This window comes from Mus musculus, chromosome 13 (genome assembly GCF_000001635.26).
Source record: "Mus musculus strain C57BL/6J chromosome 13, GRCm38.p6 C57BL/6J".
Classification (NCBI taxonomy): domain Eukaryota; kingdom Metazoa; phylum Chordata; class Mammalia; order Rodentia; family Muridae; genus Mus; species Mus musculus.
In genome coordinates, this window is record NC_000079.6 from 23417525 (window position 1) to 23441068 (window position 23544).

The window sequence follows — 23544 nt, forward strand, 5'->3', positions numbered from 1 at the left end:
AGGAAGAAAGAAAGAAAGAAAGAAAGAAAGAAAGAAAGAAAGAAAGAAAGAAAGAAAGAAAGAAGAGGCAGGCTGGCTAGGGACTAGTGGTGCATGCCTTTAATGCCAGCACTCAAGAGGCAGAGGCAGGTGGATGTCCATGAGTTCAAGTTCAGCCTAGTCTAAAAAGCAAGGTCCAGAACAGCCAGGGTGGTTGGTTATAGAGAGGAACCTAGTCAGGAAAAACATTAATTAATTAATTAATTAAAAATGAGAGCACTATTTCTTATATTTAACCCACATTAGTCTGTAATTAATTTCCAGGGATAGCCATCACATCAACTAATCCATAGCCCATGTTGCCAACTGAGATTCAGCAAGTATGGGCACAATGATCTTAACTGCGTATGACTCCACACTGCATTACAAGTAGGAGTCAGCTAGCTTTGGCTGTAACTGCACACCACAGCTCCTACAGCTAGTAATGAAGTCACAATGCACTTTCTGAGCCTGAAAAACACTTTGTCGAGTCTTCTTCTCTTCTTCCTCCTCCTCCTCCTCTTTTTCCTCCTCCTACCCTCTTCCTCCTCACTATGTAGCCCTGTCTGTCCTGGAACTAACTATATAGACAAGGCTGGCCTTGAACTCACAGAGATCTGCCTACCTCTTGCTTCTCAAGTACTGAGATTAGAGGTTTGTACAAAGTCCAGTCAACACTTGTTTTTATCAATGTTTCATTATTGGGCTCTAGTCACACAGAACAACCACCACAGATTAGCTGGCTTTCACTCTGTTCTTACCATTGTTCCTGTAGAAGAGGCTTGATGTGGACAGAGTAGGCTTACAGAGTCCCAGATGAAGATGTAAATCTGACTTTTATTACCTTTGTGACTGTTTGGATCAAGACCTTCCTGACGCTCCTTATCACTGTCACAAGTAGATGACACTTTCCAAACTGGTTGTCAAACCAAACATCACAGGTAGTGGAGTGCAGAAAGTGTATTATTTAGGATTTTTATAAAACCTCTCCTCACAGCAACTCAAAGAGTTAGTGAACATTTATTTACCAGACTGAAGCCCTAAAGAGTCAAAGATAATGTTGAATCTTCATACTGATAACACCAGGGTAAAAACATCAACAATTACTGTAAAACAGGAGGAGCTACCCCAGAGAGAAAACAGTGCTCCAGCCCCACAGAAGCAGGATGCTCACCTTAGGAGGGGAAGTCGGGGGAAGCCAGCCTGACATTCTAAGTGACTGAATCTTGAAGGGGAAATGCACTTGAGCTTGTGAGGAAGGGAACAAGGGGCCAGGGGTTCAGGCTGTTGGAAGCGAAGTTTCAGAAGGTGCTGAGGAAGGCAGTCCATGTGATAGACCCACGACATGGGCTGGACTGAGGGAGGAGAATGGAGACAGGAAAAGTGGCTGGAATGGTAGGATCTTTGAGAGGCTCAGTCTCTGTCTTAGAGTTTAACTGCTGTGAACAGACACCATGACCAAGGCAAGTCTTATAAAGGACAACTTCTAATTGGGACTGGCTTACAGGTTCAGAGGTTCAGTCCATTATCATCAAGGTGGGAGCCTGGCAGCATCCAGGCATGATACAGGCAGAGCTGAGGGTTCTACATCTGAAGGCTGCTAGTGGAAGACTGACTTCTAGGCAGCTAGAGTGAGGCTCTTAAACCCCATGACCACAGTAGCACACCTACTCCAACAAGGCCACTCCTCCAAATAGTGCCACTCTCTGGGCCAAGCATATTCAAACCATGACAGTATTTTTAACCCCTAGATCTATTAGTAAACATCTTTTTGCAGTTTTTATACAGAAGACATGTACCAAAATGAATACTGAAACATTTTAAAAGATAAGGCATGTGATAGCTTGTGGATGCCTTTTCCAGGTAAGGATTTACCCTATAAAGAAAAGGAAGGTAAATTATTATTCTATTTATTTATTTAAGAATATTGAAACTAGGCCTCTTGATACAGGCCTCTCCTCACAGCAAGTTTTTGGGAGGCTGAGACAGGATTTCATGTTCAGAGCCTACCTGACCAAAGTTAGCTCAAAGCTAATTTGAGCAACTTACAGAATGAGTTCAAGGCTAAGTCTCACTTGAGTGAGGCCCTATCACAAAATAAGAAAGTTATAAAGAGCAGTCCCTAGGTCCAGTAATGTGGGACATGCAGAGATATTCCTTCTAAGGTGAAAGATAAGTTATTGCACCTGGCCCCTCCCACTACCAAGAAAAAAGCACATTTAGTGGGTCTATTTGGATTCTGGAGACAGTATATTACTCACTTGGGTGTGTTACTCAGGCCCATATACCAAGTGACGTGTGTGGGGCCTGAAACAGAAGGCCCTTCAACAGGTCCAGGCTACTGTGCAGGCTGCTCTACTCCTGAACCATATGATCAAGCAGACCCGATGGCACTTGAGGTGCTGGTAGCAGATAGAGATGCTGTTTGGAGCCTCTGGCAGGCCCCTGTAGGGAAATCACAGAAAAGACCTTTGGGATATTAAAGCAAAGCTCTACCATCATCTGCAGACAACTATTCTCCCTTTGAAAAACAGCTCTTGGCCTGCTATTGGGCCTTAGTGGAAACTGAACATTTGATAATAGGACACCAGAATCAGGTTGCAAGTTACCAAGCAACCTGAACTTGAACTATCCATCATGAGCTGGGTGCCATCAGACCCTCCAGTCGTAAAGTAGGACATACAAAGCAGCAGTCTATTATCAAATGGAAGTGGTATATATGTGATTGGGCCAGAGCAGGTCTTGAAGGCACAAGCAAGTTACTTGAAGAAGTTGCTCAAATGCCTATGGTTTCTACTCCTATTACAATGCCATCTGCTGCCAAGCATGTGCCTATAGCCTCATGGGGTGTTCCTATGATTGGCTGACTGAAGACTAGGACCTGGATTTCTGATAGCTCTATACGTTATGCAGGCACCACCCAGAAGTGGACAGCTGCAGTATAATCCCTTTCCAGGGCAACCCTGAAAGATACAGGTGAAGGAAAATCTTCACAATGGGCAAAACTTCGGGCAGTACACGTGGTATTAGTTTGTTTGGCAAAAGAAATGGCCAGATGTACAACTGTTTACTGACTCATGGTTTGTAGCCAATGGATTGGCTGGATGGTCAGGGATTTGGAAAGATAACAATTGAAAATTGGTGAGAAAGACATCTGGGGAAGAAGTATGTGGATAGATATTTCCAAGTGGGCAAAGGATGTGAAGATATTTGTGTCCCATTTAAACACTCACCAAAAGGTGACTTCAGCCAAGGAGGAGTTCAATAATCAAGTGGATTAGATGACCCGTTCTGTGGACAGTCAGCCTCTTTCCCCAGCCATCCCTGTCATTGCTCAATGGGCACATGAACAAAGTGGCTATGGTGACGGAGATGGAGGTTATGCTCGGGCTCAACAACAGGGACTTCCACTCACCAAGGCTGACCTGGCTACGGCTGCCGCTGAATGCCAGATCTGCCAATAGCAGAAACTAACACTGAGCCCCAGATTCTTTGAGGTGATCAGCCAGAAACCTGGTGTCAGGTTTACTACATTGGACTACTTCCTCCGTAGAAAGGAGATCTCTGAGTTCAAGGTCATGTGGGACAAAGCAAGTCCCAGATCCAGGAATGGCGGCACACACCTTTAACCTGGGCCACATCTTCTAAGGAGACCTACATAATGACATTGGAAGAAGGAAGACCCTCCTTCACCTGCTTGTCTTGTGGGACTGAGCAACTGCTAGACCCTTGCACTTCCATTCACAGGTGCTCCTGACCACTGTTGGGAGTTAAGACTACAGTCGGTAAACCATCAACAAATTCCATTACTATACAGAGACTACCCATAAGTTCTGTGACTCTACAGAACCCTGACTAACACAGGAGCATTGGGATCATATCTGATAGAGTAACTGAGATTCATGGGTGGAGGAGAATCATGCCTGTGCTAAAGTAACTGAGCGGCATGTATGGCTTCAAAAGAAGTTGAAACTTACTTAATGAAAAACTAAAAAGCATATAAAAATAAATTATTTTTTATTTTCAAATATAAGCCTCAAATTGGACCTCTAATCCAATTCCTGCTAATTCAGCCTTCCACCACAGTGAACAAACACCACAGACCACTACCCTAGTGGAGGGCAAGTCCACTCTTTCAGTCAGAAACTGTTAGCTGTCCACTGAGAAAGAGGCAGGCAATCAGAAATCAAACAAAACACAACAGGCACCTCCAGTGGTCTTCACCCTGGATAGGACGAGTAAGGTTCTCAGGCTGGCACTTACAGGATTTGTTCAAAGTAGGTAAAAGACACCAACAAAAGGCCTTTACCAGACTCTTGGTGTGTGGAATAGAGAAAACATCTGCCTAGATGGTCACACTCTTCAGGAAGCAGATCAGAATGGCGCAGGGCTGGTAGGTATTTCTTCCATCACCAGGAGTCCCTTATTGACTACGGTTTTTCCTTGCTCTCTGCAGGTAGAGGGGCTCCAAAGATCTTGGCAAGGAGCCCTCTGTTGGATCGGGCCTGGTCCTCGACATTAGCCAGCCGTGCTCTTTCCCGCCCTCCTGGCCGTGCAGCTTTCCGGGCCCTAAACTCCTGCTCAGTGGGACGCTGGGTGAATGTCCAGGAGCTATTTGGCCGAGTAGCATCCCCATCAGCTGCAAGGAAGTGTTGTCCCTGTTCTACGTTTCGAAGATAGAAGTCAGTCTCTCTCTTTGCTTGGGCGACCTCTGCTCTCAGGCGTTGCCTTCGTACTTGGCGCTCAAAGGCAAGGTGTTCACTGAGGTGGGACCAAGTAAAACGATGCAAATACTGTGAGAAGGAAAAGAAGAAAAGGTCACGGTAGGGAAGGTCGGGAGAAGAAACTGGGAGCTGCTCAGAGCTAGCAGGAAGGATGGGGTGCCTGGACTAGAGCTGGAGGGGGGAATGAAGATGTGGCAGACAAACTGAGAACCTCACCTTGAGGTTCCACAGGTCATAACGGAAGGGGCTGCGCTTGCGGGCGCCCATGGGCGTGTTATGTAGACTGGCTGCCACTCGCTTGGCTACACGCTTGTCTCGGAACTCCACCCAGCCTTCGGTATAGTCCTTGCTGTACTTAGCTCCCTTCTTTCCTCCTGCGGCCGCGGCTGCCTTCTTCTTGCGTTTCACAAAGTGGTCTGTAGGCCAAACACAATGAACATCCCATCAAGCACCCACTGAGACACACCTCAGTTTAGCCGTAAGCCACACCTGCTGGTTTAGGCGCTACTTTACAGGGATTGATGAAACACGGCTGTCTGTAAGGGGCAGCTCCTCCTTTCCTTAATTCATGCCTCCCTTCAAATGACAACTTCTTGAACATTAGAACAGCACCAAGAACAACACCAGTCCCCACCTCCATTTCCAAGTTGTGCATGTCAAGAGGTGGAAGAGAGCCAGGCATGGTAGTGCACGCCTTTAATCCCAGCACTTGGGAGGCAGCAGCAGGCGGATCTCTGAGTTCGAGGCCAGCCTGGTCTACAGAGTGAGTTCCAGGACAGCCAGAGCTACAAAGAAACCCTGTCTCGAAAAACAAACAAACAAACAAACAAACAAAGGTGAAGAGGCTGAAGGAGGCTAATCATACAGTTTCAGGGACTATTTGAAAATTGAGAGGGCTGGAGAGATGGCTCAGTGGTTAAGAGTACTGACTGCTCTTTCAGAGGTCCTGAGTTCAATTCCCAACAACCACATGGTGGCTCACAACCATCTGTAATGGGATCTGATGCCCTCTTCTGGTGTGTCTGAAGACAGCTACAAAAAGTAGTAAGTAAATAAAATTTTAAGAAATAGAAAGAAGAGAAGATCGTGGGTCTCTTTCAGGCCTTATTAAACCACTCTCTCTATCCACTCACCCTCTCCATTTCCCTTCCCCGCCCCTGCCTGCCACCTAAAGGACGTGAGTACTACACACTTAGCAGCTAGGAAGGGGCCACAGCCTTCCAAGAGCCAGCACCCCACGCCTCATTCGTGTACAGCCAAGAAAATGAGTCGCGCCCGGCTGCCCGCATCGTCACCTCTCCTTTCGACGCAGGGCTTACCCTCGGCCTGGAAGAAAACGCGTCCCACCTCGCCGTAGGCGCTGAGCAGGTTGCGTACGTGAAGGGGCCGGAATCGCGGCGGGACGTGGCCCAGGTACACAATCCCCGGAACTACCTTCTTCTTCTTCTTGCTGCTGCTGCTGCAGGCCGTGTCCTCGGGCTCCTCCTGATCCTCCGCCGCCTCTGCATTCGCCTCTTCCTCCATCGCAGCCTTTTGCTGCTCCACCAACTCTCCCGCTTTCACCATGGCAAGATCTGGGGAGCACGACAGCCGTGAATCTGTCGCCATCTGATGACGCACATCCTGCGAGCCAATCTGCGGTCGGGGCCAAGAAATGACGTAAATCCTGGGTGCGGAGGGGCGGGGCAGAGACAGACTGGGCGGGGCGGGAGGGGCGAGGCCAACAGACTGGACTGAGGAGAAGGGTTGGGAGCCGCAGGACCTGGGTCCCGGTAAAATACTTCCGTCGCGCGCAGCCCTCATCTGAGGCAAGCTCTCACGGAATATTTTTATTTTTTTTACAAATGTGCATGAATGATTTTTGCCTCCATGCATCAAGAGCGTACCCTGGTGCCTCTCGTGGGATTTTTACAGAACAGAGTGTTGAAAGAGTGTGTTGTAGAGACCAAAACAGCATTTTCTTCCAGGTCTGTGGTGCGAATGTGGTTGAAAGGTTAACACACATTTTAAAAAGTTTTATGAAGTTCAACTTGTAAACTTCAGTCTGAGCCTTGAAGTTTTAATTATTTGAAGTTTCAACATATTATTTGAATTTTTATTTTATTATTTGAATTATATGAAGTTTTAACATTTTAAAATTAAAGTTTTTGAAGCAGCTTATAAATTTGCACGCATTCTTTTGGGATTTTAATTGGAGTTGCGGTTTTAAAATTTTAAACGCGCCTTTAGTAATTTTACATTTCACCTTGTGAATACTTAAATCTGTAACTGTTTGAGTAAAAAGCTGAGTACTATTGTGTTCGAATCTGTGCAAGTTGATGAGCGAAAGGTCCGGGTTGCAGGTCTCAGCCTCGGACCAGCCGCCAGGGGGCGCGGTCCGCACATCAGCAGGCCGCCTCGCTTTTGGGACCTACACGCCAGGGCCAACGCAGAGGCGGGCCACAGCAGCTGATGACGCTCGAGCGATGATGCCTCTGCTAGAAATGATGTACTAACCTCCCCTCCTGCTTAACGGACGGACGGAGAGCAGGATGATCCTGAGGACTCAAGTTGTCCCTCGTCAAGGCCCTACATAATATTTTATCCTTCATCATCACGATGACATATAGAAGACAGGGCAACTGTGTCCACAGACTCTGGGCGTTATTTGTAAAGCTGAGGTGCTTCTGAGGACCTAATAACTAAACCTGACTTTGGGGACTTGCATTGAAGAGAACTTGCTGTTGGTTACCTCTGCTCCTTTTATGAAAAGTGAATATGGAGAGAAAAGACCCCTACTTTTAACTTTTAACTGACTACTTCACCAACAATGATGACACTTGAGAGCGTCTTATAGTTACTTCAAAACATTGAGAACTGGGGGAGGGGCACATGTAAAGAAGACACAAGAGTGTGGTGGCTAAGTGGCTTTCTGTACTTTGCACGTGCTTGAAATTATTGTTAATGAAATATTTGTACACATTAAATGCCAAATAAATGCCAAGTAAACTGGAAGTCGGGGCAATCCTGTAATCCTCAGCTCTTGGGAGATGGAGAAGAAAGGAAGTTCCAGACCAACCTGGGCTACAAGAGACCCTTTTAAATTTTAATTTATATATTAAAATTATGTATATATATGAGCATAGAGAGGATCGTGAAGAATCATTGAGTCGTCAATGAGTGAACATGCGAAATAGTCGTGCCAGGTATCTTTTCATCGTTACGCCTTCCCATGATCCAGTCTCGATTTCGTAAAATCTAAGTGCTCCCACCTTAAGTGTACCTGAAGTTTATTTTTACCTCAAATCCTACAACTGCGTGTTTCAAGTGACATTGGTACACTGGAAACCCTTAAAAGCCCTAGGATTCTCAGTATGGTGATATCTTTTCAAAAGATCGTTCCTTCGAGCCGGATTCGAACCAGCGACCTAAGGATCACTATTCTAGTAACTCTACAGTCCTCCGCTCTACCAACTGAGCTATCGAAGGAAGACGCCCAGCTACCCTTTAGGATATGTAAAATAGTTGGCTGACTTATTCTGATTCATTTTGAAATACAAGGAAATGTTTGGTAGGCACTAGGATATTCTAAAACTAAGTTAGCTAGTGATCCCTCAACAGTTGTTTAAGAACAGGTTTGAGTTGAGTGCTTTTAATGTATAAGTGTTTTACATAGATTTCCAAAAACTGCTCCTAAGAATGTTCACGAGCCCTTCCAGGCAGGGCTCACCTCCCTCTGTTGCACTTCCCTGCTGTGCTGTCCAGTCTCAGCACCTCCTTTATTAAAAGTGAGTGAAAATGTCAGTGGTAACATAGACAAACTACCATCCTGAGGCAGAGCTATTGCCCACTTCAAGGAAACTTGTGATTCTCCTTTTTGAACAAGGAAAACCCCGGGGTAAACACAAATGCATGAGACACAAAACTTAAGAGGCCTTTGACAAGTAGGACAGGAGTAGTCCATACTATTTTCCACAATTGTAGTGGAGCAAATAAATGAAACATGTCACACACACACACAAAATCAAGCAAAAATGTTAACTTTTTCATTTTAAGTGTGCTGTCATGCTCGGCCAGCAAATACCTATGGTGCCATTCAGTTTCCTGATCCTAAGACAAAAAAAATGAATCTGTTATGAAAAACAAGAAGCCATCCAGGGATATTTTCATGGAATATGTGAGTTATGAAAAGTTTGAATATTATGAATTATGACATGTATAAAAATGTTTCTTGCAAATGCTAAAAGACTCAGCGTCTTCCTTCGATAGCTCAGTTGGTAGAGCGGAGGACTGTAGACTACTAATGTGGTGATCCTTAGGTCGCTGGTTCGAATCCGGCTCGAAGGAATGATCTTTTGAAACGGTCTCACTATGGTGGGAATATTAGGACTTTCAGAGAATGCAGTGAACCAATGTCACTTGAAATACTCAATTGTAGGATTTAGGGTAAAATAAACAAAGCTCAGGTGCTGTACACACTATTTTTCCACAGCTCTTGGAAGATGGAGAAGAAAGGAAGGTGCTGCATTCTTCAAATTGCCAAAAGCAATTACTTTCCACGAAATTCAGACTGGGTCTGAAAATATGCCTGTATATATAAAGATCGTCTCAAATTAAAGGCCTAAGGTCCTTTATAGGAATAAACTTGACTCTCCAAATATGAACTTGTAAAGATTGTTAATTAGTATTAAAGTTCTTATTGTATTTGGGGTGGGGGTGGGGGGGTTCGAGTCAGGGTTTGCTTGCCTCTGCCTCGAGTGCTGGGATTAAAGGCGTGCGCCACCACGCCCGGCTCTTATTGGATTTTTATACTATCTTTTGGTGGTATAAATGTCGATTAAAAGGCACCTCCTTCGAGCCGGATTCGAACCAGCGACCTAAGGATATCAACACCTATACTACAGTCCTCCGCTCTACCAACTGAGCTATCGAAGGGAGATATATAGCCTGTATGACTTATGAAATAAGTATTTTTATTTCCTGTTTTATTTTAAATGCAGGCAATCATCAGGGAAAATTTTAAGGTCTTCACTGCCCTGTCCTACGGTGCTGTCCTGTCTCTTTAGGGCCTCCTCTCTTTATTAAAAGTGAGAGGAAACGTCAGTGATACCATAGACAGACAATACCATCCTGAAGCAGAGCTCTTGCCCAGTTCACCATAGAAACGCGGAAGATCAAGATTGAATGCAAAAGCATGAGACACGAAGCTTGAGAAGCTTTTGATGTGTGTTTTAGGTTGGTTCCTGTTGCTGTGTTAAAATACTATGACCAAAAGCAACCTGGGGAGGAAAGGGTTTATTTAACTTAACCGTCTTGATCACCGTCCATCATCAGGGAAGCCTGGGCAGAAATCCAAGCAAGGCCAGCACTTGAGGGCAGGAAGCGAAGCAAATAACATGGAGGGGTGCTGCTTAAAAGTTTGCTCACTATGGTCTGATCACCCTGCTTCTTATACAACCCAGAACCATTTGCCCAAGGGTGGCATCACCTACAGTGGGCTGAGCCATTCCACGCCAATCATTACTTATGTAAATGCTCTACAGACTTGCCTGTAGGCAAATCTGATAGAGGCATTTTTCACAATGGCGGTTTCCTCTTCCGAAAGACTAGCTTGTGTCAAGTTGAGAAAAACTAATCACGGCATGTATTTAGGAATGTCCTGGCCCATGTTATATTGCACAATTATACTGGATCAAATAAACATAACATAACATATACTTCAAACTTAATACATTTAATCACTCCATTTTTATTATGCTGCTATGCTTGGTTAGCAACACCTATGGTGCCGCTCAGCTTCCTGGTTCCTAAAACAGAAAAATGAGCACCATGGGAAAGCATCGGAAGCCATACAGGAAGACTTTCATTTGTTGGAGTTTATAAATTTTAAAGTTTATTAGTTATGAAAGGCTAGGAGCAGAGACTGCATAGGCAAAAGGCTGGAGAGCTGAAGGAGGGCTATAAGGAGCTGGCACAGTCTAGGTGCACCAGAAAGCCTCTGAGAAAGAAAACCAAAAACCATAACACCAGCAACAAAGTCAGAAGCTAGAGATGCTTACAAGCTCTGCCCAGATGCTCCTGCTTCAACCACTTCAGTTGCTGAGATTCCGGGCGTGGGTCTCTACACCCATCAGCTGTCATTTTCAGAGATTCCTCCTCAATAGACTCTGCTGGTAGTGGGGAGGAAAAGAGGGAAACAGTGACCAGTCTCTCTTTTATAACCTTACCCCGACCTTTTCTCAATACTACCGTCCCAGATAAAACGACCACATATTCTAGCTATGTGTAGAACCGTCACAGGTGGGGCAGAGTGTGGTGGGGACACACTATGCAAAGGGACTGAACTGATAATTACGTTTTGCTTTGGGGTAAGATTGGCCTGGTCTCATAAATTTTTTGCTAAATGTCAAGACCAAGGGGACCCAGTGGCTGTTACATATATCTAATTCCTGGTTTAAAAACAGAATACAACGACCCATCAAAACACTCCCTTCCTTCGAGCCGGACTCGAACCAGCGACCTAAGGATCACCAACGTTAATACTCTACAGTCCTCCGCTCTACCAACTGAACTATCGAAAGCCTCAGAAATAGGTACATATTTACTGTATATATACTCATATACTCTGCAATAGTGTATATACTGTCTATATATTCTGCTCTACTGAGCTATTGAAAGATATATGTAGTATATACATAGTAATATTATATGGTCTCGATTTTGCTTTGTTGATGTTATAACTAGGTGTTCTCAAACATTGGATATATTCTATATAGTGATGCTCATGGTTTCCTGAGTATATATAAAAAACAAGAAAGACAAAAAAACTAGTAAGATTCCCTGTCCTTGACCCTTTCCTAGACGTTCTGTAGCCGCCCTGTCCTTTCTGATTACCTCCTTTCTCTTAGATTTATCTAGATTTGCTAGATAAATGATATGGTTACATCAAGTACAAGACCACCAGGGAAGCCAGTTGTGGGTTGTAGACAGCCATGGCCAGTGTATTTTGGTGCTTGGGTATTTCTTCCTGAAAGTCAGGATGTGGCACCATTTAGCAAATGCCGAAACTTCAGTGTGAATTTTAAGATATTCCTCATCTTCGACCACAACTGAGCATTTGGGAAGTTAACAACCAGTCCAGTATTACTGGAACCCAAAAATTTGTTCCTGCTGGAAACCTCTTACAGCGAGTGTAGTCACACAGCAGATGGATCTGAGCCTTGGAAATGGGCTAGTCTTTTGATCCTGTTCCATGCCTACACTTCTCAGTCATTTGAAGGATAAATAGAGGTCAGATTGGGCAGATTCTGTCTGATAAGAAGGAAGAATCTAGACAGTGGTGAGTGTCAGCTCAAGTCTGACTATAAGAGGAATAACAGTGGGTTTCGTTATACAATTTCAGCATGTGAAATTTAAAATCTCTTATGTGGAGGGAGTTTCTTCCCACAGAAAACCATTCTCTTTTTGTCAACCCTGACTGTAATAAATAAGCAAAAGAGAAAAGCTAGTGTTGCGGGTGGTCTAAAGTCCCTGGAAAGACCTCGTATGGGCTTTTTGCACAGTTCAGAGACATGGGGTCAAATTTCGGGATGTGTGTTTCTTTTTCTTTTATTTCCTTTCCCTATTTGTTTATTCATTTATTTCTTCATATTTACAGGACTTGTTTTCTAGCTCTGACTAGCTGGTATTCATGAAGCTATCCAGGCAGGCCTCCAACTCACCCCCACCACCCACCCCCGCTGCTGAGATACACCACCCCACAGCTGGCTCTAGAATCACTGACTTAAATGTTTCACTTTCTCTCTTTTAGTTCTAATTATCTTGCTCCGATTTTATTGAGTTTTAAAGAAATAAACATTAAGCCCACAAGCAGAAGTCTTTTTGACGAACTTTCAAAAGAAGAGGCAATTGGACTTGTGCTTGTCTGCTCGAGACCTCACCACAGCCTTATCTGGAACCTGGAACGGGAACCTGGAACCACACCTGATACTGGCACTCCGTAAATCCAAAAGGAAAAGGACAAGTTTGCATTCTCCCTTTTTGCAAATTTTTTTTTAGGCCAAAATCATATATGTATCCACTTCTAATCGAAGGTAATGGAACGTTTCTGAAAGAAAGCAGAAGGATCATGACTCCGGGGTCATCTTCAACTACACAGTGAATTTCGGGCCATGGCTCTACCTCAACAAAATTACCAGTTTCTCGATATTTTCTTTGGAAAAATTAATTTTGAAACTCCTCGAAACAGTGCCTGCAGGGAAGAGAAATTAACCAGGACAGACCCTTTCACTTTTGGCCATGTGGCCTCCGGCAGTGATTTTAAAAAAAGAAGAAAAAAAGAAAGGAAGGAAGAGAAGAAAGGAAAGAGAAAGAAAGAGAAAGGAAAAAAAGGAAAAGAAAAAGAAAAAAAGAAAAAGAAAAAGAAAAAGAAAAAAGGAAGAAAACAGCCAGACAAAGGACTGACCTTGATGAGCGAGCCTTCTGGAGCCGTAGAGACCAAAGAATCGATTTCTGGATACTGTCGTAAAAGTTAGAGGACCTGAGGGATGTGAGGATTGGTGCAGACCAAGGAGTGAGTCAAAGTCGAGCCCAGGGAACTAGATTGCTTTTCTCGGCCGAATGTTTAATTCCCATCTGGCATCTGGATTCTGTGCACAAGGTCCCAGCACCGTTGTTTCCGTGCTCTCCGCGTCCTGGTCCATTTGTACGCACCCCTGTGCGATTCCCAGAACTGGCGGTACCGTCTTTCATTTATAGAGGGCGCAAGTAACCCCGGGACTGTTCCGTGACAACCAAGCCACAATCTCACTTTTTGCTATGTAAAACAAGATGGCCTCAAAGAGGGGGCAATTCTCCTGCCTTAGGACTTCTTTCTTCCCCTTCCCTGCAGTTCTGGGATTATAAAACACCAACCCTAACTCAGGAAACTCTTTCTTAAATACTCCATTTTACTTTCTCCACTTCAGTTTTTATCATCTTGTTCGGATTTTATTAGACATAAAAAAAATCATATCAACAAACACACTAACACCCCCTCCACCCCACCCCCACCCCCACCCCACTCCCACTCCCACAATTTCTGTTTGATGAGCTGAAAATAACAGCGAGCATTGAATTACATCCAGTTATCAAAAGGGAGTAAGGTAGCAGCCACTTACCATCAGAAGGGGAATTAGCTCAAATGGTAGAGCGCTCGCTTAGCATGCGAGAGGTAGCGGGATCGATGCCCGCATTCTCCAGTTTTGCATTTATGCCTGTTTCTTTTCCCATCATACCCTGCTAGAACAAGAACAACCAAATCCGTTACTTCTAACCTCTATAGTTAAATTTCAGAAGTTCTCTCAGCAACCCGGAAGGGCCTAGTTCCTACCACACACTGTTCTCCAGGAAATGGCTTGGAGCTCTGGAGTTGGTATTTCCTGTTTTCCTATCAAGTTCTCACAGCTTTCCCTTTGTTAACGCGCAAACGCGTTCCCTTTGTTGAGACAGGGAAGCGTATATAGCGGTGTTTGGATCTAGGTCGTTTGCTTTTTTTGTTTCAGTTCAGTTACCGGCACTGGAATATCCCGGAATACAGCCCAAGATATGGAAAGAAATGTAGGACCAGCTCTTGTGGGTTGGAACTTACTGTGCCTTGCAGAAACGCCTAGTCCAGGACTATCTAATATATTTTATATCCGAGGCCCAAACGTTATCTTTAAAGAAAAAAATTGAACTATTTTCTATCTTTCTGAAAATTATTTGCTTAGAGAAAAGTTCTGACACATGGGATGGAAGGTACAAGAAATTGCAAGCACAAAAACCCTTGTACAACTTTCGATATGTTGAACTGAAATCTTTGTCAATTACTTTGTCTTACTTAATATTAATCTCTCATTGACACGATTCTACAGGTAACTGATTTTGAGAGCAGGAGTAACGCAGTTTAAAAGGATTAGCACAAAATTAGCAAATATGCGCTACTGATAGGTGAGATTTTCTTTCTTTTTTTTTCTTTTCTTTTTTTATTTTTCGAGACAGGGTTTCTCTGTATTTTCTTTGAACTAAATCTCCTCTTGCATTTCTCCCCTAAAACTGCCATTCCGTTTCCAGCAATGCCATTTGTTTTGTTTTGTTTTGTTTTGTTTTGTTTGTTTTTTAAGAGAAACGCTCTAGCAGCGTTTTAAAGCCCTTGCAGCACATTAAAATCGCCTGTATAACTTTTTAAATTCGCATCCCCTAGGTTGTAAAATGTCTCCAGGTCATTCTGATTTACACCAATTTCCCCCCAGACTCTTGAAACAAAACCATCGTAACATAGTTAAACCAAAAGCTTGAAGGAACAGGATTTTCCTCCTGCCGTGAGGTGATAGGAAGATGCCTACTGAGAAACTTGAGCCTGAGGTCCAGCTGCTGAGAACGCTCTGACTACTGGAGGGCGCGCGTGCCCCACCGATTAACCACAGGACCTGTATTCACTCTCGGCCACTGGGCGGGTTCAGGAGCACACCCGGCCCCAAACCTCGTGTCTACAGGTCGTCGCCGGCCCCTTTATTCCAGGGCACAAGGATCTCCAGGGGTGGGGTTATGTGATCTATGACGTCAAAGCCTGCTTGGAAGTATTAAAAACTATTACAGAGAACAAATTATAAAATCTACAGTCACTACTTTGCACATCGAGAGTAGTATTGAGGTCAGTCAAATACGAAAAGTCCCGCTCAATTCTTTCGGAAACGAGCTCCCAGACGCTAAAAAAAACAAGGGTTCCTTCGAGCCGGATTCGAACCAGCGACCTAAGGATTTCTAGAACAATGACCTACAGTCCTCCGCTCTACCAACTGAGCTATCGAAGGATCCACGTGTACTTGCTTCCCTACTTGGGATGCCATCTCTGCGTGATGGTTAGAGTTGTATCAATCATTGTGCAAGTAACAGCTGCCTCTTACTTTTTAGTTTGCATTTATTCATTCTCTTATTTTATTTCAGTATCTCTTCAGAGCCAAATTTCTGTGACTTGGCCCCTGAAGAAAACGGAAGTTTGAAAACCAAGGAAACAGAAGCAAAATTATTAAGGGCTTTGAGAGGACCAACTTTTATTGCGAATTTAAACAGCTCGTTTGCCCCTGTTTGTCAGCAAGATTTGAGACATGTTAGTCTGTAGTTGCAGCAAAATTCTATGGTTGGTCCGGATGTGGTTGAATACACTTTTAATCCCAAAGCCAGGGAGTCGGGAGCAGTGAGATCTTAGTGAACTCCAGCCACAGCCTGTTCCACATAGTGAGTTTAGGGCCAGCCAAAGTAAAAGCCTGTGTAAACAAACAAACAAACAAACAAACAAGCAAAGGTGAGAAAGGATAGAATAAGATAAAGATGAATAAAAATAAGACTATGGGAGGAGAAACATACCAAAACGTCCTTTAACTGACATTGGTCTTTGTCGATTAACAAGGAGACCACATTAGCTCTTAATTAAAAAAAAAAAAAAAAAAAGACTGTCAAGATGAAATTAATATAGTTTTAAATTATCAGTCTCCATGCTGGGTTCAAGTAGGATTCAAATGCAAATTAATTTGATGGTATTAGAATTCCTTTCGGCTTCCCTGAGTTCATGAGGAACTCCAAATGACTCTTACTCTTCCTTACTCACGACAGACACATCGGACATCAGAAATCTGTCTTATTATTCTTCAGAGCCTACTAAAGATCGTTGTGTTGCTGTACATTGGAGTCACACACATAGGCAAACAATCCCCCACCAGTGGACTAGCAGTGTCCACTCCCCTGTAGTACAATGAAAGAGTTCTCTGCTATTGTTCAGTGTTTGTGGGATTTTGTTGTTCTGTTTGTTTCCCTGAGCAAGAATAAAAAGCAGACTATTAATCACTTAGTTGAGGACTAACCTCTTCATGTCTTCAAGAAATATCGGAGTAAATTGAATATAACATTCTCTTTCCCAACCCCAGCTGACTGAATGGGTTATCTTATTTTAGCTTATTACAGATGTATTTAATATTGTCCATTTTGTTCAAATGTACTTTCACAGGCTCAATTCCATGATTGTTAATCTAAAAGGAGAACTTGCAAAAATAATAAATACATTCTTGAAAGAATACTCCTCCTCCCCCCCCTCTTCTTCCTCCTCCTCGGCTTCGCATTATTCACCAAAGCATAAATTGAAGGGTGACCCCACTGTTACCACTTGTAGATGAATGCAGGCCCCTGATCAACAGCCCTGTCCTCCATGAGACTCCTGTGGAGCGACTTGAGTGGAAATCCATTTTCTGTTTTGTGTAACTTTGTAGTTTGTGCTCCTCAATCCGGAAGACTTTCCAAGAGGTCGCACCCAACCCAATTACATCCCGCAAGGAGGCTCTCTTGAACTGTGGTCCGAGGTGGCTGAGGACCTTCATTACATGCTGCTGTTCCTTTCCGTGTCCTCTCTGCTGCCTGCTCAGGTAACTTGAGCAAAGGATTTCCTGTTTCCTTCATGTAAGGCCCAGTCCGTCCTGCAAACTGCAACTAAGTCCCTGAGCCTCTGTATCCTTTTTGTGTCTCTTAAAGAGCCAAGGCTTTCTAAAATATACACTTACTTGCACAGATAGATCAAAAGCTGTGCCTGAACAGGCTAAATTGATCATTGATTGTCTCGACTGGGTCCTTCACCCAGAACCTTGATAAATTCAGAAGTATTCTTATGCCTATATAATCCTGTCGGCAGACTCTCAGATAACTGCTTTCTGATATTTATTTATTTATTTATTTATTTATTTAGGTCATAACAATCTCTCACCAAAAAGTGTGCAAACTGCCTACAGATGACCTGTTCCTAGGAAAGCTCACGTAAGATTTTTTTAAAGTCAATTCAGTAACATTTGCTAAGTATGTAATGGTGTCCGTGTTAAACGGCTTAGTTGAAAGCCTTAGGTTAGGTTAAACTTAAAAGCCTTAAACTTAGTTTAAACCCACTGTTGATGTTTGGTTCCCAGTTTCAACATCACCAAATCTAGGAAGTCCATCCTGATATTTTACATTATATGAATTTGTTTTCCAGACTTGAGGAATTCATATGCCAGTTTTGAACAAGTAGCATATGAATTGTTTTTGTTCTGGGGATTAGCTGGAATTTGGAATGACAGGACATATAAAATGGAGAGACAGTAACATCCGGTTTCTTAGGTAAAGGAAAGAGGAAGGTGTGGATGGGAGAGGGCAGGGAGGATGAGTACACTTGGGGGGCGGGGGAGAGATTTTTAAATGCGATCTCCATTGCCTCCTGGCAGATAATAATAAGGTGCTGAGGGCTCTCAGGTTTTCAAAATGATGCAACTGTCGCCTTCTAATCCCCTTTGTTTTGATTATATACTTTGGGCATGAAGTTGGTCTTTCCAATTTTGAAAACAATTGAAAAATGCAACTAGACCCCACAGTTATATTTCTTGCCACAAGTTTATGAAGTCGACATCTCATCTTAATGAGAATTAAAATCTACCAGGCAATCCTGACGGACACGCCGATCCGATGGGTTACCTCTGCTCTGCAGTGAATCAACATCTGTCAACAGAAGCCTCCTCAAAGCGGTTGTCTGCGCTATTATTGTCCCTTCAGTTCCGCTCTTAACACAACGAGCAAGACAGCCGGGAGAACTGACAGGTTGTGGGAACAGCAGCAGAAAGCCTCAGTGGGTCACAGGAAGGGAGAGCCCTGGATGATAAGTGATGGCAACATCACTTGTCAGGAGCTCTGGAAAAGCCGTAAGTGAACCAGGAAACATTTTGTAGTTTATCAAGAAGAGAGAGAGGAAGAGGAGAAAAGGAAAGGAGAGGGGAGGTAAAAGAAGGGAGGACGAAGAAGAAAGAGAGCCGAAAACAGAAAGAGAAATGAAGAGAGGGGAAAAGGGAAAGAAATAGGGACATCAGTGGATGAGAATAGAAGCAGGAAAATGTAGAGCACAGGGTAATAATTCCCAGCTAAACTTTTATTATTAGAGTACCATCTTTTCTTACCTAGAAAACTAATATGAACAACTAAACAAAATCTAAAATCATGCCTTATGACAAACTTGGGGGTGGGTAATACTTATTCTCCTATTGTAGTGGAGAAAAGAGTTGCACATGTGCCCGGCTAGCTCAGTCGGTAGAGCATGAGACTCTTAATCTCAGGGTCGTGGGTTCGAGCCCCACGTTGGGCGCAAATTAACTTTTTTTTTTTTTTTTTTGGTAACAGTTCAATTTTATATTATTAAATTAATCACTATCAAAAATGATTTTAGAGCTTACGTAACTTTTTAAAAAATCAATTTTAATTACGGCATTACAGCGAGCACCTATGTTGCATCATATATCTGTACATCTTTTGCAGAATTTAGTACCCTCTTGGCGCAAAGCTCTCTGGTCTAGAGAGACTGGAGGGAAAAATGAAAGTCAAATCTGAAAACGACTGGTTCAAGTTGCAAATTGAAACCAAATGCATAGAAAGAACACTTAGCTGCGAAAGAAAGGAAGAAAGGAAGGAAGGAAGGAAGGAAGGAAGGAAGGAAGGAAGGAAGGAAGAAAGAAAGAAAGAAAGAAAGAAAGAAAGAAAGAAAGAAAGAAAGAAAGAGAAAAGGGAAAAGAAAAGGGAAAAGAAAAGAAAAGGGAAAAGAAAAGGGAAAAGAAAAGAAAAGAAAAGAAAAGAAAAGAAAAGAAAAGAAAAGAAAAGGAAAGAAAAAAGTTGTCAATCATTAATTTTGAACCTTCGAAAATTCGGTGACAGGAAACACGATAAAAACTTGGGCTCGTCCGGGATTTGAACCCGGGACCTCTCGCACCCTAAGCGAGAATCATACCCCTAGACCAACGAGCCAGATGTAAACTTTGTTTCTTCGTTTTCTTAATCATTTAACCAATTCTTTTTTAATAGCTATTTGATAAATGTTTAGTAAATATAATTTATATTGTTTCTAATCTCGGGTTTGTTTGGTCTTTCAGTCCTTTAAGCCACATTACTTGACTCTCTTAAGGACCATATAAACATCTCTTGACCCACCCTTGTTAGAGAAACAAACGTGCCGTTTATTAAAAATACAGAAAACAAAATTTCTTCTCAGATTTACTTCGTCGGTGCCTGGAACCGCAACCCAAAAGGCCCAATTTCTGAGCAAGTCCGAAACGAAAACACAGATATCATTGGGAGGCTAAAGGAGAACCCGCCTGCACCGGCCCCAAACCCACTTGAACCTGAGGAGTTGAATAAACAGAAAAAGATCAGCTGTCCGTGGAATGTAGAGAATAGTAAGACTGGGATCCTGAAAGAAGACAGAAGGAAGATGGATCTGAGGGACAGGAAAAACGTCAGGGAAAAAAACAGAGCGTAGGGGCGCCTAGCTCCACTGAACAGGAGCAACATTCTGCCAGGCTAAAGCAGATTCGGTAAAAGGGCTTAGCCTTTTCTTACCTGCGCAATCAAAGGTAAAGAAAAGAAAGAAGAAACGTTTCTCTAGAGACGTGAAATTCCTGCCACGAACTCGCCCCAACAGAGACACTCTGGGTAGTGTTCGCTCACTCTAACCTTGTATGACAGTAGTGGGATACTCTGTTTACTCACCATTCCGAGGATAGGGTTTAGGCACTCAAAAAACAGATGAGATCTTTTCTTTCTTTCTTTCTTTCTTCTAATGCATTTAGACCCAACTCACAAGATTTCTGCATTGTCCTATCTGTCTGACATGAAGTTATTGAGCTTATGTAAAATGAGTTTCACAATTTAGCGTAGCGAGACAGACCAGTTACAAACCATAGGACGGAAGTTTCGGAAATTGTTACCTATCAGTACATCTTGGAAAATCTGAAATTTTATTCAATTTTCTGAAATTGGCGAGAGGACGAGCCTGTAACAAAAACTCCAGCTGGCCCGTACGGGGATCGAACCCGCGACCTTGGCGTTATTAGCACCACGCTCTAACCAACTGAGCTAACCGGCCAGACCTGAAGAAGGGCGCACAAAATAAGCATAACAACTTTATTCATCATTCCTTGTTCTCTTGGAAATTGGGTTATATATCCGGGCAGTGAAATTTGTCCTTAACGAACTAAACTTTTCCCCTTTTCTCAACTGTATACTGATTTTTTTTTTTTTTTTGTTCTATGACACACGGAATTAAAGACATTTTTGTCCGTGTTTTTGCGTTTTCAAGACAATATTACTTCTGCCCCAAAAGGCCGGCGGTACACCACAAATAAGCATTCATTCTTGAAAATGAACCTTTTTCCAGAATGCTTCGATTCTCTCATCATTCATAGGGTGTTTTTCTACGCTCTTGGATCAGTTTATTTCAGACAAACTGATATTAAAATACCTTAAAGCAATCATATGTGACTCTATTAGCCTCAGGCAAAACAAAAATATTGTATAAAACAAATGTAGTGCAGGACATAATACAGAATGATTTGACATCTTGAAATGTTAAAATTTTTTGGAGAAAAAAAAAAAGGAACTGGAGATGCCGGGGATCGAACCCGGGGCCTCATACATGCGAAGCATGCGCTCTACCACTGAGCTACATCCCCAGCCGCTGTTGTTTTTGCTTTGAGACTCTCCCCAGTTTTGGAAATCGCTTTTTTCCTTCTAAAATTGGGATTTTTAGAATGTTTTAGGTTCTGCTTTATTTCTTTACAAAACAAATCCTGAAATGGTAAGAGAGACAGTAATCACTGGCTTTTCAAATAAGAGAGACCTAGAAAGCCACTGGACAGTCACTTCACTACCTGTCCCAAAGAAACACCTAAAAATCCAACAAGGAAAAAGAGGCAAGCCTTGGGAACCCGTGTTTAAAGCTTCTTTTGCATTTTTTTCAAAAGCAGCTAAAGCCAAGCAATATTAAATAAACAGTTGCTTCTGCCCCTTGTTTCACGGTCACATTTTGTAGCTGAAAGCAATTCAGTTTTTCCCTTACAAGCTCCAGCAACAGATCCACTTACTTTTGAAAGTGGTTTTGCTTGGGCCCAAACGTGGCATGTTGATACTGATCTGGGAAGCCTAGGAATAAACTGTGAGTGTTGCCAGAATACAATAAATATATACACCACACACACACACACACACACACACACACACACACACACACACACGAAGACACACACATCAGTAGTAAAGAATAATGTTCATCATCCTCAACTCCCCTAGGCAGGCAGCTTAGATATTAGTGGCAATGGATTAAACAAATAGACATATTACCAATTTTCACCATTTTCACCATTCTCTTGACTTCTGAACCTGTGTGTGTATTAGCTTGGCTGTTTTCAAACTCAGAAAACTCAACTCCTGAAAACAATTCATTGTTGGGAGACAGTTCTCTGTGGGGTTCATGTCTTCATTTATATTTTGCTATTGACAAACTGACTTCCCATTATTTCAGATAATTTTCAAGAATGAACACAGCAAACAGCCTTAGAAAATGGTGTCTCCAGAACAATGAGCAGAGTCATGCTTACTGCTTACACTGTAAGAAATGGGATTCCTAATTCTGTAGTTCCCTCCCAAACACATCTCACTGCATTGCAGGGTCTCAGAGCCCTGTTAGTGTTTTTCTCTTATGAATTGGATCCCAGGAACCAAAGTACAAATGCTGATACTCTGGCTATCACTATTAACAGGTTCTTGTTCTTTCCTTCTGCCATATTGGACTTGAGGGTGAAACGTAGGTCGCCAGTCTTGGCTGCCCACGTTTGCCCACTGGGTTAGTTATCTACTGGCCCTGGGTTGTATCCTCTGAAATAGGGTCCCATGTAACCGAGGCTGGCCTCTAACTCACGATGCAATGGACACCGGTCTGGATCAGCATCTTGCTAAATTCCCTTCCTGAGTGCTGCTATTCCAGGCCGGTCTACCCTAGGCCATCCGAAGAGGGCGTGGATTCCCTGGAATTGGAGCTACAGACAGTTGTGAGTCGCCATGTGGGTGCTGGGAACTGAATCCATGTCCTCTGCAAGAGCAGCCAGTGCTCTCAAACTGTCTTTTATCATTCTGTCTTCATCTAAAGTGGGCAGCTGCCCCACGTCATTCTAGACAGTTCTGACTTGTTGGCCAGAATAAAGCAATTTATTTCACTGTTAGGAAAGCTCCACTTTTGGTGCCTCCCTCTGAATTAAACCATGCAAGAGCCCCCATCACAAAGATTCTGTGAAATCCAAGTATCATATTTCCTAAAACCTTCAAAGCAAACTGGGTAAAATCTGAAATCCCATGTGAGGGATTTCTCTCTCTCTCTCTCTCTCTCTCTCTCTCTCTGTGTGTGTGTGTGTGTGTGTAACTGGCTTTGCCTAGGAATATGGATTTCCCACAGACCTTTGCTTCTTAAAGGGGGAGGGGCAGGGAGGGAGTGACAAAATTTTTTTTTAAACTAGTTATTAATTTTCAGTTAGCAAATGAATCGATTTGATCATTGTACCACCCGACCTCAAACTTGCTACAGACTTGAGCCCCTTCTGCTTTAGCTTCCCAGTTCTGGGGTCACAGGCATGTTCCACTCTGTACATATAAGACAAGCTCTTTCACAGAGCTACACCCCAAGCCGCCACCCACTGATTCTTATGTTTCTTCTAACTTAAGCTTAATTATTGCAAAGGTAATATAAAGAGATGCCTACAAGCTCCCTTTTGACATGGGGTTGTTCTAGAAACCACTGAATACAATCATGGATTTCTTCCCTTTTGCTTGTGTAAAGGCCTCTGCTGGAGTGGAAAGGCTTCTCCCCTGCACTATGAGCCAACCCCTTGACTCCTGTCTCTGGAGAGGGAAAAGCCCTTGGGCCTACTGTATAGTTATGGCATGAAACCTAAGCTCCCAGTGTTCATCAAGAATTACTTTT

The 23544-nt window shown here is 43.1% G+C and overlaps 1 protein-coding gene, 2 long non-coding RNA genes and 10 other non-coding genes across 13 annotated transcripts; 3 read left to right on the plus strand and 10 right to left on the minus strand.

The window, feature by feature from the left end:
* Nucleotides 1-836: 836 nt before the first annotated feature.
* Nucleotides 837-6342, minus strand: Abt1 (activator of basal transcription 1). Its single transcript, NM_013924.3, has 3 exons — nt 6062-6342; nt 4959-5158; nt 837-4811 (listed from the first exon to the last, which is right to left on the minus strand). Exons 1-3 carry the CDS (start codon nt 6306-6308, stop codon nt 4449-4451), a joined length of 810 nt encoding a protein of 269 aa, NP_038952.1. The 5' UTR covers nt 6309-6342; the 3' UTR covers nt 837-4448.
* A 1779-nt stretch (nt 6343-8121) lies between these two features.
* On the minus strand, nt 8122-8210 carry n-TYgta3. Its single transcript is given in 2 exon segments — nt 8122-8157; nt 8174-8210. It is a non-coding gene; the product is annotated as a tRNA-Tyr (tRNA).
* Nucleotides 8211-8980: 770 nt separating this feature from the next.
* n-TYgta4 lies at nt 8981-9068 on the plus strand. Its single transcript is given in 2 exon segments — nt 8981-9017; nt 9033-9068. It is a non-coding gene; the product is annotated as a tRNA-Tyr (tRNA).
* A 502-nt stretch (nt 9069-9570) lies between these two features.
* On the minus strand, nt 9571-9656 carry n-TYgta5. The gene is given in 2 exon segments: nt 9571-9606; nt 9620-9656. It is a non-coding gene; the product is annotated as a tRNA-Tyr (tRNA).
* Nucleotides 9657-10451: 795 nt separating this feature from the next.
* C230035I16Rik (RIKEN cDNA C230035I16 gene) lies at nt 10452-13493 on the minus strand. Its single transcript, NR_015492.1, has 4 exons — nt 13186-13493; nt 12705-12828; nt 10781-10888; nt 10452-10528 (listed from the first exon to the last, which is right to left on the minus strand). It is a non-coding gene; the product is annotated as an RIKEN cDNA C230035I16 gene (long non-coding RNA).
* On the minus strand, nt 11214-11302 carry n-TYgta6. The gene is given in 2 exon segments: nt 11214-11249; nt 11266-11302. It is a non-coding gene; the product is annotated as a tRNA-Tyr (tRNA).
* A 394-nt stretch (nt 13494-13887) lies between the features above and the next one.
* On the plus strand, nt 13888-13960 carry n-TAagc13. The gene has a single exon. It is a non-coding gene; the product is annotated as a tRNA-Ala (tRNA).
* A 1505-nt stretch (nt 13961-15465) lies between these two features.
* Nucleotides 15466-15553, minus strand: n-TYgta7. Its single transcript is given in 2 exon segments — nt 15466-15501; nt 15517-15553. It is a non-coding gene; the product is annotated as a tRNA-Tyr (tRNA).
* A 218-nt stretch (nt 15554-15771) lies between these two features.
* On the minus strand, nt 15772-17148 carry Gm40833. Its single transcript, XR_873170.2, has 3 exons — nt 16897-17148; nt 16107-16164; nt 15772-16006 (listed from the first exon to the last, which is right to left on the minus strand). It is a non-coding gene; the product is annotated as a predicted gene, 40833 (long non-coding RNA).
* Nucleotides 17149-18815: 1667 nt separating this feature from the next.
* n-TKctt11 lies at nt 18816-18888 on the plus strand. The gene has a single exon. It is a non-coding gene; the product is annotated as a tRNA-Lys (tRNA).
* Nucleotides 18889-19469: 581 nt separating this feature from the next.
* Nucleotides 19470-19541, minus strand: n-TPagg3. The gene has a single exon. It is a non-coding gene; the product is annotated as a tRNA-Pro (tRNA).
* Nucleotides 19542-20584: 1043 nt separating this feature from the next.
* n-TIaat8 lies at nt 20585-20658 on the minus strand. The gene has a single exon. It is a non-coding gene; the product is annotated as a tRNA-Ile (tRNA).
* A 514-nt stretch (nt 20659-21172) lies between these two features.
* Nucleotides 21173-21244, minus strand: n-TAcgc10. The gene has a single exon. It is a non-coding gene; the product is annotated as a tRNA-Ala (tRNA).
* Nucleotides 21245-23544: the final 2300 nt, after the last annotated feature.

Bases quoted from the DNA above. Each gene is read 5' to 3' on its own strand.
- Abt1 (NM_013924.3), bottom strand. From the start codon at position 6,308: ATGGTGAAAGCGGGAGAGTTGGTGGAGCAGCAAAAGGCTGCGATGGAG. The intron at 5,159-6,061 runs GTAAGCCCTGCG...TTTGGCCTACAG, and splicing joins CGTTTTCTTCCAGGCCGAGG to ACCACTTTGTGAAACGCAAG. The intron at 4,812-4,958 runs GTGAGGTTCTCA...TCCTTCTCACAG, and splicing joins ATGACCTGTGGAACCTCAAG to TATTTGCATCGTTTTACTTG.